Source organism: Cetorhinus maximus, chromosome 19 (assembly GCF_964194155.1).
Source record: "Cetorhinus maximus chromosome 19, sCetMax3.hap1.1, whole genome shotgun sequence".
NCBI classification, from domain to species: Eukaryota; Metazoa; Chordata; class Chondrichthyes; order Lamniformes; family Cetorhinidae; genus Cetorhinus; species Cetorhinus maximus.
Genome location: NC_135897.1, coordinates 46,380,295 through 46,394,080, shown reverse-complemented (window position 1 = coordinate 46,394,080; position 13,786 = coordinate 46,380,295). Strand labels below are relative to the sequence as shown.

At 45.9% G+C, this 13,786-nt stretch overlaps 1 protein-coding gene across 1 annotated transcript in view; it reads left to right on the top strand.

Annotated features, from left to right (window-relative positions):
* Positions 1 to 13,786, top strand: part of LOC144694187 (transient receptor potential cation channel subfamily V member 6-like) — a 152,363-nt gene that overhangs the window by 95,676 nt on the left and 42,901 nt on the right. Inside the window, exons 8-9 of the mRNA XM_078564543.1 lie at positions 4,022 to 4,225; positions 8,251 to 8,337. Of these exons, the coding sequence (XP_078420669.1) occupies positions 4,022 to 4,225; positions 8,251 to 8,337 (291 nt within the window). The remainder of the gene's footprint in view (positions 1 to 4,021; positions 4,226 to 8,250; positions 8,338 to 13,786) is intronic.

Genomic DNA, 13,786 nt, shown 5'->3' with positions numbered 1-13,786 from the left:
GTAGAGTGAGTTAGAAGTAAGAAAAAATAAGGATATTGTTTGAAAAAAACATATGTGACATCTCTTGCAGCATTGCCACTCACCACAGCCATGAATCTCCCCCTGCCCATGATACCCAGCACGTCTTCTGTGAATGGGGTAAAGGTTGTGCCAGCAAGCTCGGTCTACTCCATCATCACCTCCTGCCTTGTGTGCCAAATGCTCTTGCAAAAACGGGGTGTGATAATGACAGCCTTATGGGCTGTTTTGAGAATGTGCTTGTCATGGTGAAATAGCGCATATGTTGTGCGCAGGATGTACCATATGGGGAAGTGAGGTTTGCAATGCTGGTGAAAGTAGGAGGTGCAGAATGTGTGTGTAGAAATAGGAGATGGAATGTACAGATGGATGTGGTGCAGTGGTTACAGAAATGTGAAGGGAAGAAGGGAATGTTGTGTGTAGTGAGGCTGCATGTGGAGCAGATATGAAGAGAGAGTAGTAGAGGTGAGTGGTAAGATTCTTAGCTTGACAGTTCTGGTGAGATCATGAAACATTTTCCAGCATTGAAGCCATATCCTTGGAGCTAAGATTCTGGCATTGACCTGCACAGCAATCTCTTCTCATTGGTGTTGGAGGTATTGCCTGGAGTGCTTTCTTCGCCCTGGGTGGAACAGGATCTTCCTAATGTACACAAAAAGGAGGACAAATCCAACCCAGCCAATTACCGCCCCATTAGTCTACTCTCGATCATCAGCAGTAAAGTGATGGAAGGGGCCATCAACAGTGCTATCAAGCAACATTTGCTTAGCAATAACCTGCTCACTGACGCTCAGTTTGGGTTCCGCCAGGGCCACTCGGTTCCTGAACTCATTACAGCCTTGGTTCAAACACGGACAAAAAAGCTGAACTCCAGAGGTGAGGTGAGAGTGACTATCCTTGACATCAAGGCAGCATTTGACCGAGTGTGCATCAAGGGGCCCTAGCAAAACTGGAGTCAATGGGAATCAAGGGAAAAACTCTCCGCTGGCTGAAGTCATACCTAGCACAAAAGAAAATGGTTGTGGTTGTTGGGGGTCAATCATCTCAGTTTCAGGACATCACCGCACGGGTTCATCAGGGTAGTGTCCTAGGCCCAACCATCTTCAGCTGCTTCATCATTGAATTTCCTTCCATCATAAGGTCAGAAGTGGGGATGTTCACTGATGATTGCACAATGTTCAGAACCATTTGCAATTCCTCAGATACTGAAGCAGTCCATGTCCAAATGCAGCAAGACCTGAGCAATTCCTGGGCTTGAGCTGACAAGTGGCAAGTAACATTCGCGACACACAAGTGCCGGGCATTGATCATCCCCAACAAGAGAGAAACTAACCATTGGCCCCTTGATATTCAATGGCATTGCCATCACTGAATCCCCCACTATCAAGATCCTGGGGGTTACCAATGAGCAGAAACTGAACTGGACTAGCCATATAAATACTGTGGCTACAAGAGCAGGTCAGAGGCTAGGAATCCTGGGGCGAGTAACTCACCTCTTGAATCATCAACGCCTGTCCACCATCTACAAGGCACAAGTCAGGAGTGTGAGGAATATTCCCCACTTGCCTAGACAAGTGCAGCTTGAACAACACTTAGGAAGCTTGACACCATCCAGGACAAAGCAGCCCGCTTGATTGGCGCCACATCCACAAACATTCACTCCCTCAAAACCGATGCACGGTGGCAGCAGTGTGTACCATCTACAAGATGCACTGCAGGAACTCACCAAACCTCCTTAGACAGCACCTTCCAAACCCACGACCGCTACCATCAAGAAGGACAAGGGCGGCAGAGACATGGGAACACCACCAGCTGGAAATTTCTCTCCAAGCCACTTACCATCCTGACTTGGAAATTTGACACCATTCCTTTACTGTCGCTGGGTCAAAATCCTGGAACTCACTCCTAACTACACCACATGGGCTGCAGCGGTTTAAGAAGGCAGCTCACCATCACTTTCTAAAGGGTTATTAGCGATGGGCAGTAAATGCTGGCCTAGCCAGAGACGCCCATATCCCACAAATGAATATTTTTAAAATGTCCATAATCTAGATCAGGGCCTCTAACGCTGCGTTAGAGAAATTGGCTGCCATTTCATTTGCAGCCATTTTTTTACCTTCCATTTCCCTGCTATCTGCAGCCATGATGCACTTTCTGATTAATAGATGCTGCTGTCTTTAAGTGTGAAGCCCAATTTCCCACCCCGCCAAACTGGCCTGCAGTTAATAAGAGTGGGAGCTGGCTGCACATTTGTCACATTATTTGAGCTGACAGCACAATATTTACTTTGCCCCTGCACACACATATACAGGTGCATGCAGCGATGGACTTACTTACTCTAGGCCTCGGAGCACAAACTAAATGATTCCACATGGCATAATACAGAAGAGGAGTCTCAAGGTCTTGTTATATCACTCACTGCAATCATCAGGAAACCAACTGGGTCTTGCCATTTCTGGCCAGAGTCAGAGTGCAAATTCCAAGAATTAATAATATATCTGTACAAATCACTAGCATGGCCTCATGTGGATTACTGTGCACAATTCTGCAGTAAAGATATCTAGGCATTTAAGAGAGCACAGAAAAGAGCAACAAAATTGATACATATTTGAAGGCTTCTTAGTTATGGGGAGAGGTTGGAGCATGGGTTTGTTTTACCCGACAGAAGGCTCAGGGAAAGTATTATTTAAGGTTCAAGGTTCTTGATGGTATGCAGATGGTTTACATTTAACAATACAAGGAAGTTGATGGACATACGGACTGAACTGTCCAGGATGATGATGGAGGTGGATTGTCTGAAATAAGCTCAGGAGAAGTGTTGGAAGAGTGGGCCATTGAGGAGTATTATTAGTTTGTGGGCCCAGCCAGTTGGATTGCAGTCTTTCCTATATTTTCCTATGTTCCTACCCAATTGTGGAGGCAATAAACCTTAAAGCTGTGTTTCTCACTGGTATTCTTAATTATGGGACAGTTTCATCCCGGAAAAGTGGAACAACAGTTTACTCTGAAGTCTGCTCCAAAGATTCAGCTGCAGTGCCATCACATTGGCTGCTGAGGCTACAGCACACATGCTGCATGTGAAAGCTTTTATAATGCAACTTTATTTTTTAAAATTAAAAACAACAAATGTGTAACATAAAAGGCGATTACTGATGTGCTGTCAATGTACATCATGCTACTGCATCCTTCTCAACGTACGCACTTGTGGAAGTACTTGCAGCGTAAAATATCCATTTTAAGACCCGAATTGTAAAATCTGAGTGGAACTGAGTAACACCACAACCACGCAGTTGAGAACCAGACTCTCATTTCACCTGTGTGTCCAGGCTGAGTTCATATCCTGACAATCATTAAGAATGATTACTTCCATCTTGACAAAATGGAGTGTCTCCTCACTTACCAACACTAAATCAAATTTCTTCATCACTTCCAGACTCTCCTTTGCAATCTCTCTTTTGCCTCCACCTATCATTTGCCTTCTATCCAGCTTCACCTGTCGAACCCCCCCTTAAACAGTATATATTTCACCACGTTTTTACTTCTCTTTAGTTCTGAAGAAGAGTCATACGGACTCAAAATGTTAACTCTGTCTTTCCCTCCACAGATGCTGTCAGACCTGATGAGTTTTTCCAGCAATTTTTTTTTTTGTTTCCTATCTATCCCTCTTGCCTCTCATTTCAATCCCTGCTGACCAGCTGTTGCATATCAATTTCAAGATTGTCATTATCATTTACAAATCCCTCTACTTCACCCCATAGGGAGCTCTTTGACCCTCTACATGTCTATCCCTCTTCAAACTCCTCCACTTGCATTCAGTGTTTATTCTTCTGCGTTGCGAAGCACATTGGAATGTTTTTCTACATTCTAGGTCCTATATAAATGCAAGATTGTTACTGTATATTTTGATATTTAAGGTGTACAATATGAAACTAAGCAAGGTGTAGCTTAAATAAACTTTGTAAAACTGCAAGTGGTAACAGTAATTTTTTTTGCTCTTTTGTAGGCTCGGAAACTATTAAAGATTACTCCAGTGAAAGAAGTGCTTCATCATAAGTGGACTAATTATGGCTTCAAGTATTTCTTGCTGTGGACTGCACTTTACTTTTTGTACACGATCATTTTTACCGTTTGCTGTGTGTACCGTCCTCTTACACCAGCAGGTTCTGACGGGGACAACATCACCATCATGGTTCCAAAACCACTGAACGTAAGGGCAAACATTGGGATCCATTATGTGCACACTTGTGTGTAAATGACAATTTCTCAACTTTCACTATTAATAAAATTAAAGAGCCCACTGTTGACATAGATAGCACAGTTGAGATACCAATCGTAATAAACTACATTATCAAAGTTGAATTCAATACCATACATTTCAGAGACTGGAGATATCAAAACAGATAAACATTTATAATGTTAATAGCTGGGGCCATTGGAGATCTTTAAAATTTATATGGCAAGGGGTTTAATTTCACAAAATTGTGCTTGTGACTGATCCATCTTGGAACACAGTTTTATAAGATTATTGCTAAGATTTTTCACTGGTAGCATTTATGTCTGAAGTCATAAAATAACATTAGTAAATACTACTCATTTCAGGTTCCCAGTTGATGTTTCTAACATCTGTGCTTTCTTTAGTAATTGCCCCTATTTAGGCAAAGAATTTCTCCAGTGCTGCTGCTCTGGAATCTGTGATCAGCCAGTCAGAGGTTATGCCAACCAAATGTTCCTCCCCAATCTGTCTCTCACATCATTTTCTCTTTTTTCATTGTCTGTTTTTATTGTCTCTCTGTTTCTGGAGGTAGATTTTGACTGTGCCATAGTGTAAAACAGGTGATAGTGAATTGGCAACCTGTTTTACATCTCTTCTAAAATAAAGATCAGGAATGATTTGCTATTGCCTATTTTACTCGTTATCATCCATCTATCCCTTATTTCTTGGTGTTCCTCTGCTTTTCTCTTTTGCTAATTTTTACTTTTTTTTTAACCATTACTTCTGATTTCCTTCACCTCAGTTTTTTTTTCTTCTCAGCCCAATGTTTTGTCGTTGCTGGACTGTTGTTTTCCTCTCTTGTTTATTGCATCCCATCCCTCCATGTTATTAATTATGTAACCCTCTGTCTAAGTTATGTCTGACATGCTCCACTGCATTCAGCTACAGTAAAGCCATTGTTTTAAGTTGTGGTTGCTTTCCTGGAAATCACAGTTTTGAGTGAAACAACTTGATGTGAATCATGGGTTCCCATGAGAATCATTGTTAATGCTGGAGTTAGGTTCCGTTGCACATTTCTCACCCAGAAGAAAACAATGTACGAGTTGAAATACTACTGCACTATGCGTGTGCAGCACTCTGCATTCCTAGCTGAAATAACTTGCAAAATAAAATAAATCACTCATTATAAAATAAATTCTGTATAAATTCAAATTAGATAACATTCACTAGCCTCAAGACGTCCAATCTCACTGTTAGGTTGATGGCTTTCTTTGCAGCAGCAGGCACACTTACTGAGGGTTTCTGGCTCATGTTTAAAAATAATTTAAAAGCCTCTCCCACAGCAGGCACTCCTGAAACTCCAAAATTTAAATCCAACTTTTTGCTTGAAAAAACAACTCTGGCTTTGGATGCTTCTGGATTTTAAAAAAAATCACTGTTGCCTTGAATACAGTGCAAACAGCCTCCTTAACAATGTTGCCACTTGGCACACAGGACCCGATATTACGTAAAGGGAGCTGGTGCGTGATGACATGCACTGCCAATGACAATGGGCGGCTGGGATGCAAGACAACTCTAATGCGGAAATCACAACTTAAATCAGGGGAACCAGGCCTAAAACAAAAGCAACTTTAAAATGAAACAACTTAAAGTGGGGCGACTTAGATTGAGGAGTTCGTGTATTTGGCTCTACATCTGCTTTAAAGTATTTACTGGAATTCTGTTGCAGTTGTATATCATTCTGGCATCATTCCATCTGTAAGAGATGATGGTCAGGCACCAAACAGTCCATTTCAAATGGGGTGTCTTCATATGGTGCACATTTACTGATGACTCAAGAGGTCAATCCTTGAGAGACAGGTTCTGCCACAAATGCCTCACACGAAGCTACCATGTGTCATTGTGAGTTGTTGTTTTCGGTATTGCCAAGACGCTGTAGCCACTGATCATCATAGTGGTGCACGCCAGCCCACAGGAGGTGTCGCAATTTTCCTCTTTCATCAGCTAGTGACTCCAGGTGCAATATTCAATGTCTAGGGCCTTCATGTCACATTTGCAAGCATCCTTGAGACGGAGCTTTGGGTATCCCACTGGTCACCTGGGTTCCGGCTACTTCACCTTGCAGAAAGTCCTTGGGTATGTCACCTTCTTCCATCCTGCGGACGTGCCTGAGCTAACAAAGCCACCTCTATTTGATAAAGTGCTAACAAACTTGAAGATTTACCTTTGAGAGAACTGCTGCATTTGTGATTTTGTCCTGCCAGGATTTACCCATAATGCGCCACAGGCACTGAAGATGGAAATTGTTGAGCTTCTTTTCTTGATAGCTGTAAGCCGTCCATGTTTCATAGCCATACAGCAAGATGCTGAGAACACAGGCCTTGTAAACCATCAGCTCAGTCCTAAGGGTCGGCCAGATGTTACTCAATGCACATTTCGTGAATCAGCCAAAGGTGGTAGCTGCTTTCCCTTTTCGTGTATCAAGGTCTGCATCAAGGGACAAATTCTGTCGCCATGCACCCGAGGTAGCAAAATTTGCTGACCACTGCCAGCAGGATGTTAATTATTGTGATTGGGGGTAGATATGCAACATGTATAACTGTATGTGTAATTGTATAATGGTGGCAACATTGCATTTTTGAAAATTCCCCTGATTTTTTAAAACCTGTCCTGAACTTGTAACTCCAATGTAAATCCCCAGCTGTCATTTTTAAAAATTTATTCATGGGATGTGGATGTCACCAAGAAGGCCAGCATCCCCTGTCCAACCCTAATTGCCCATGTAAAGGTGGCGGTGAGCTACTTTCTTGAATGTAACTGGGTGGATTGCTAAGCCATTTTAGAGGGCAGTTGAGACTCAATCACTATCAAAAGCAAAATACTGCAGATGGTGCCAATCTGAAATTTAAAAAAGAAAATGCTGGTAATACTCAGCAGGTCAGGCAGCATCTGTAGAGAGAGAAATATGTTTCAGGTTTGGCTTGACCAGGATATTCAAAGAAGGACCTCACTGGATTTTGATGTGTGCCTTTGCCATTTTCTCAGAATAACCCAGTTAAAGTTGATGACTGCGGGAGGGGAGCGCGGCGTCAAAGGATAAATCTCTTGGCAGATTTAAATTGCCCAACCAGCAATGCCTGACCTCCTTGTTCTCTGCTTCACTAGCATGTTGCAGTGGACCCACTGTCTAGACATAATACTCCCTGCAATTTGCCTCTGCACTTTAGAACCATCCTGTCCTGTTTCATTATGGGAAACCCAGCAATGTCCACTGATGCCCAGCTGTCAAGCAGAAAACTACACTTTACTATTGGTCATTGTTGTGACTAATCTTTCTCTTAATAAACTCACTAATCTTCATCTGACCTCAGTTATCTACTCACTTTTCTAACATCTACTGCAAATTCTTTATTAATGATCTTAACAGACATAAATTGCCTCTTTCCTCTAATGATGATGATGATGATGACACCATTAATTGATTTTGAATGGGGTGGGGTGGGTTAAGAATGATAAATAAATAGGAATCCACAAATTATTTTCAGTAAACTTGACCAACCTTTCACTCATTTACTTTTCACCAAAATTATCAAAGTTCAAGAACTTACTCCTCCTGTCCCCTACCACCATCCTCCCCACCCCACCCTGGCCATCCCAAAGTACCCTTTGGTGTTCGACTTGAGTTTAGCAATTAGTTTGTGAAGTATTTCATTAGCAGATGTTATGGGAGAAATGTATGGGTTTTACCACTTTTGATCTCATAAATCTAGAATTTTCTACATTTAAAATATTAATTTTAATTATTATTGTTCTTCTTCCAGCTTTTGGTTAATTTCTTAATTTGCTTAATTGCTTCAGAATTCCTTTGAGGGAACTTTTAATCATGAGCTAGGAGAAGCGACAATGGAATAAATACAACTTACCCTTTGAATATTACTAGGTTAAATAACCTATGAAGAATTATTAGCACTTAGGCACATACAAGCTATCATTCTGATTGTGGACTCTTGCTATTCCAGGAAGCCTATGCTTCTGCTGAAGATTTTGCTCGATTGGCAGGAGAAATTCTGACAGTTGTGGGAGCTGTTCTGATCCTAGTTACTGAGGTATGTAAAACACTATAAAGTCACTTGGCTGACATATAGACAAACATTGATAATTATTCCCCACACTTTATTTTTTTCCATGTAAGCTCTACAGACATATACCACAAATGTGAAGAATTTATCAGAAAGCTGTGGTATTTATTATGGAATTATAGTGCTTTTTCTTGGACCGGGAACCTGGTGGGCAGAATGCATTCTCCATCTTGACAGCATTAGTTCTCAAGTTTTCAGGTTGGAAAACATTAATAGGAGGACCACGTGAAGGTTGCTGCTTCCCTCCCAATTGGTACATATCCTCCTTTGGGAAGTCATGAGGACTATTTCTGGGGTGTAGGGACAAACACAGCTCGAGTGACTCCATGTGCAAACACAAATTGAGCCTCCTCATATCCATTGGAAAAACATCCTCCTCAAAGAACACCATCGGCTAACAGCTAACGAAGCACTCCCATTGACACAGGACCTCAAAAAACCCTACACACTTGCCTGGAATCCTGTAGCTCCAACTGAAACACACTCCACACCCAACAAACTGATGACAGCCCCAACTCTCGATGTCGCACCTCCTGGTTGACTGTAATCCGCAACCTGGTAACTGACCCGTGACTGAGTGGTGAGTCTCAGGTTGCAACCTGGCATGGGAAATCAGGACAACCCTCAACTGCTTGAGGACAGGCAGGGAAGATGTGGCCATTTGCTCCACAAGTGGAACACAAAGAACAGCTCAAATTGTGACTGTGCTCATCCAACTCTGACCATTGCCCACATATTAAACATCTGTCCTCAGAGATCCATTCCTAGTGGCATCACAACCATTCACACTGTGGTAACTGAAGCTGTTGAATGGATTGTTAATCTCAACATCAAACTAGAACTGTTTCTCCAGCCATACGTTTAAAAAAGTGCTCTTTGCAGAAATGAGACCAAACTATCTACCTATCTCTAAACTCACATTATTTGACGTGTACACTTGATCATGATTTCTGTGCAACACCACGTGAAACATCTAGGGCAGAATTTTTCACTGGGCGGATGGGCACACGCCCGACCTACTCGAGTGTTAAATAATACACATTGATGCCAGCCAAACGTCCCGAGGTCAACGCACACTCTCGTGATATTTCGGTCGGCGTGCCCACCGTTAATTAAGAGGCTAGTTAAGGCCCTTGACACACCAATTGCCAGCGATTTTATGAAGCCCGTGCAATTTTTCAGCCGTCGCACGGGCAGGCCACAATTTGCAAAAGCTCATCCACGGGCAGGATAAGAAGGATCCGCAGCAATGTCAAGGTGAGTGGCGAGGAGTTTTGGAGATCGTGTGCTACTGCTTGCTTACGTGAACTGGACAGCTTCATCTTGCTTCAGAACTGCATTCTTAGCATTTCTAGGCTTTACTTCAGGACTTATTGTTGCCTTTTAGGCCCCCAGAGGATTCAGACTGTGTGGACCCTTCCAGGTATCAGACAGCCTTCCCTTACCCTGGGAATAGGGATTGTGGTTTCTGTTGGAGGCACCTCCTCTGAGGAGGAAGAGAGGGGCAGAACGGAGAGGAGGCCTGGTGTCCCTATGCAGCTTCCAGGGGAGGGACCTGTGGGAGGAGAGGTGCAGGCATGTGGTGGATAGGGCCAGCAGGAAATCCAAGGTGGAAGGGGCCGCAAAAGATGTCACAATCCTGCTGCCAATGTTTACAGGCAGCGATGCAGCTACCTCAATATGTCGGAGGTGCAATGCTGAAGGAGGTTCCACATCTCCAGGGAGACCGTTCATTCCATTTGACAGAGGATCGGGCCTGAGATCAGCTCTGACTGTGAGGGTGGACACCCCATGTCAGTGGCTCTGAAGATCACATAGCCCTCAACTTCTATGCCTCCAGCTCTATCCAGGGCTCAGAGGGAGATTTGTGTGGAGTCTCCCAATCAGCTGTCCACAGTTACAACAAGCTGGTGACAGAAGTTCTGTCCAGATGGGTATCGACTTTCTTTCATTTCCGCATAGACGGGGCCAGTCAGGCTGAGCGAGCCAGAGGCTTCACAGCATTTGCTGGGTTCCTCGCGTCCAGGGTGCCATCAACTGCACACACGTGGCCATCAAGGTGCCAGTGAGTGAGCCCGGTGCCTTTGTCAACAGGAAGGGATTCCACTCCATGAACGTGCAGGTAATGTGTGATCCCAAGATGCAGATTCAGCAAGTCTGTGCAAGGTACCCAGGCAGCTCCCACAATGCCTACATCCTCAGACACTCTCAGGTGCTGAGGCTCTTCAGTGCTCCAGCCCGGCTGGATGGATGGCTGCTGGGTAACAAGGGCTATCCCATCAAAAGGTGGCTCATGACGCCTCTCCGCCATCCAAGAACAGAGACCGAGCAGCGGTACAGTAGGAGCCATACCTCCACAAGGGCGGTGGTAGAGAGAGTCATCAGTCTTCTCAAGATTTGCTTCCGATGCCTGGACCATTCAGCAGGCGCACTCCAATACCCCCCAGAGTGGGTGTCACTAATAGTGGCCGCATGCTGCGCTCTCCACAATTTGGCACTGGCAACGGTGGGACCCACAGGAGGAAGAGGCTGTTGATGCAGCTGCACAGGCTAGACATGATGTGTCCAGTAGTGAGTCCAACCACGGCGAGGAGAATGCTGTGGGCATAGACGCTGACCTGGGTAACCTCCAGGGAGGTAGGGACACCCACGACGCTTTGATCCAACGCTCCTTCAGCTAGGCTACCAAATAAGGACCACCACCACATGCCAGGGCTGCAGTCTCCATACTCGACTCCAGAGAGGAACATTTCCTTGGCCATCAATATGCCTGTGCAATAAAGTTTCAAGAGACACACGTCCATCATTACATAATGGCCTACCCTGCACCTACAGAACAAATGAAACATACTCAGGCCAATATCACAAAATCAAATCTCATTTAATGTTGCATGTGACAAATTGTTGAACTACACTTTAACCGGTGTTGTTTGTCCATTAAAAAAACTCAAAGCAAATTGGGGGGACAAAACATCACCCGTGATAAGCCCGTCTAGTGTTTAAGGTGCTTTAAATTTACGTTTGCGGGTGCTACATCTAGGTGCTTCCCCCTTGCTGGCACCGGCAATAGCCAGCTCACTCTGCTGTCCTGTTGGTCTTGATGGCCTTGGCGGTTGTTCTCTGGCCCGTGGAGCCTGTGCTAGCCATGGCTGGCATCTCCCCAGTCGCCACAGCCTCATCAGATGCCACGGTCACTGGCAGAGGAGCGGAGGAGCTGCTGCCATCATCCGGAGTGCCCTGAGAGGAGTCCGCAGAGATGACAGGCAGCTCATGCGCCAACGTGAGGTTGCTCTGGACCTCCCTGCTCACCATTGATGGACGGGCACCTGGCTGGGATACTGGGTGCCCCATCCATCTCCCACATGGACACTGACCAGCTGAGGTCATTGCTGGCGTGAGGGCTTGCAGGTCCAAGCCCATCCCCAGGGACCCCTGATTGAGTTCCTGGAGCAGCCTCTCCATGAGAGTTGCCACTCTCTCCATGGAGGAGGCATTGCGCTCGGCCATGAGGGTCAACGCAGTGCTCATGCTGTGCAGGGACTCCTCCAAAACAGAGACCATGGCACGCATACCCTCATGGATCTCCGCCAGATCCTCCTGCACACCCCACTGGACTTCCAGCATCTGCTGCATAATGGGTGAACCCAGAGGCCCATCATCAGCCTTCAACTGAGCATCGTCCTGGTCCCCAGCAGTCCTCTGACTGCCAGCATCCTGGGCACTCTCTGCCTCTGCCTGCACCTCAAGCGAGTGTTAAGTGCTCTCACCAATGTGCACTGCGATACTAGATGGCTGTCTAATGCCCACCAAGGTGCTGGTAGCTGTGCTGGTGCCTGCTTGACAGGGTGGGTGTGACACTGGTGTGTGGGGAGCTTGGTGGCCCTCTGGGGTCAGGGTCGCCCTTTAGGGTCCTCAGTGTGAATGCCTGCTGGTGAATCTAAAAGGGAGAACAGGGACATGTTATTAGTGAAAGTCATCTCACTGACACTGTGCATACCAGGCACGCTGGCGAGACAACGGAGATCTGCATCATGGTGCCCTCGTCTTTCAATGATCAATGGGGACTGCAGGTTCGAGGCTCACATCAGTGAAGAGACTACACTGGAATGGTTACACAATCTGAAATTCTCACATCTTTGTACTGTGCTCTTACCTTCGTCTGGCACCCCAACCTCACCGTGGCCCGTTGACCGAGGTGCATGCAGCCTCTCGAGCTCCAAGGCCTCCTGATCGTAGTGGGTGAGGATGAGGAGTTTTGGTGGTCCCCTGCCAGTCGGTGACCTCTCGATACTGCTATGGAATATCTTCTCCTGAAAGGACAGAGGGACATTGATTAGTCCACTCTCTACCTGCAGCAACATTGCAACCCGGCCAACCCCACCTGAGGAACACCTCGCATGCCACATCCGATTTGTGGCCCTTGACCCGCAAGGCACTGAGTCCAAGCAGCCAGGGCCCACCCCCTTGGCCAACTCCGGCATTATTGACAGGTGCCACTCAGACAGGGGAATGGCCAGCCCTTAACTGTTCTCCACACTGACCCATGCCAACACGGTACTCACCCTTCCTGAGCGCAGCAGATCATCGAAGCGCTTCCGGCACTGCACCCATGTGCACCTCACCACGCCGTGGCTGCTCACCCAGGATGCCACCTCCTCCCATGCCTTCTTAATGAGGTGCGGTGGCCTCCTCCTCCCGTCTCTAGGGACAAGTGTGTCCTTTCTGGAAGCCACCTCCTCCAGGAGGGCAGCCTGGCACTCTTCGAAGAAATGCGGGGCCGACTGCCCTGCTAACCTCACCTCCCGCATGGATTCTCCTTCCAGGGTCGTAGCCATGTTGCTGCTGCAACTCTGACGCAAACAGCCTCCCTGGTGCTGCCTGCGCCGCTTTTGAATCGCCCGCCGGGTCGCCATTGGACCTGGTGGACAACATGCCCCCGCCCGCCCCTTCTAGGAGGTTCCCCAGCTGCCTTCCTGAATGCCAGCCCCCGCCGAGCCCACCCACCAAGGACAAAATTCTGCCGCTAGAGTCTTATTAAAAATCTTACATTGACATGGGTGCATGCTGGTTATAAAACTTAACTTCCCGTTGTCACATTTTTGAATTCACTTTTTCCATTATATATTTCTGAATCCACATTTATAGTGGAAACCAATCACAATTTGTAATTAGCTGACCTGTGCCATTGTTGTCGAATTTTGAGATGTTTTTCTAATGGCTTCCTCACCATATTACTTTCTCAGAAATTCTTTCTCCTGAGTTAAACAACCTATAATTTAAAGATTCTATAGGTGGAATTTTACAGCCCCTCCTGCTGGTGGGATTTTCCTGCTGCAGTCAGTGGACTTCTGAACGGCTTGCCGCAATTTACAGCTCCGCCCTCACCGCGACTGGGCCATAAAATTCCGCCCTATGT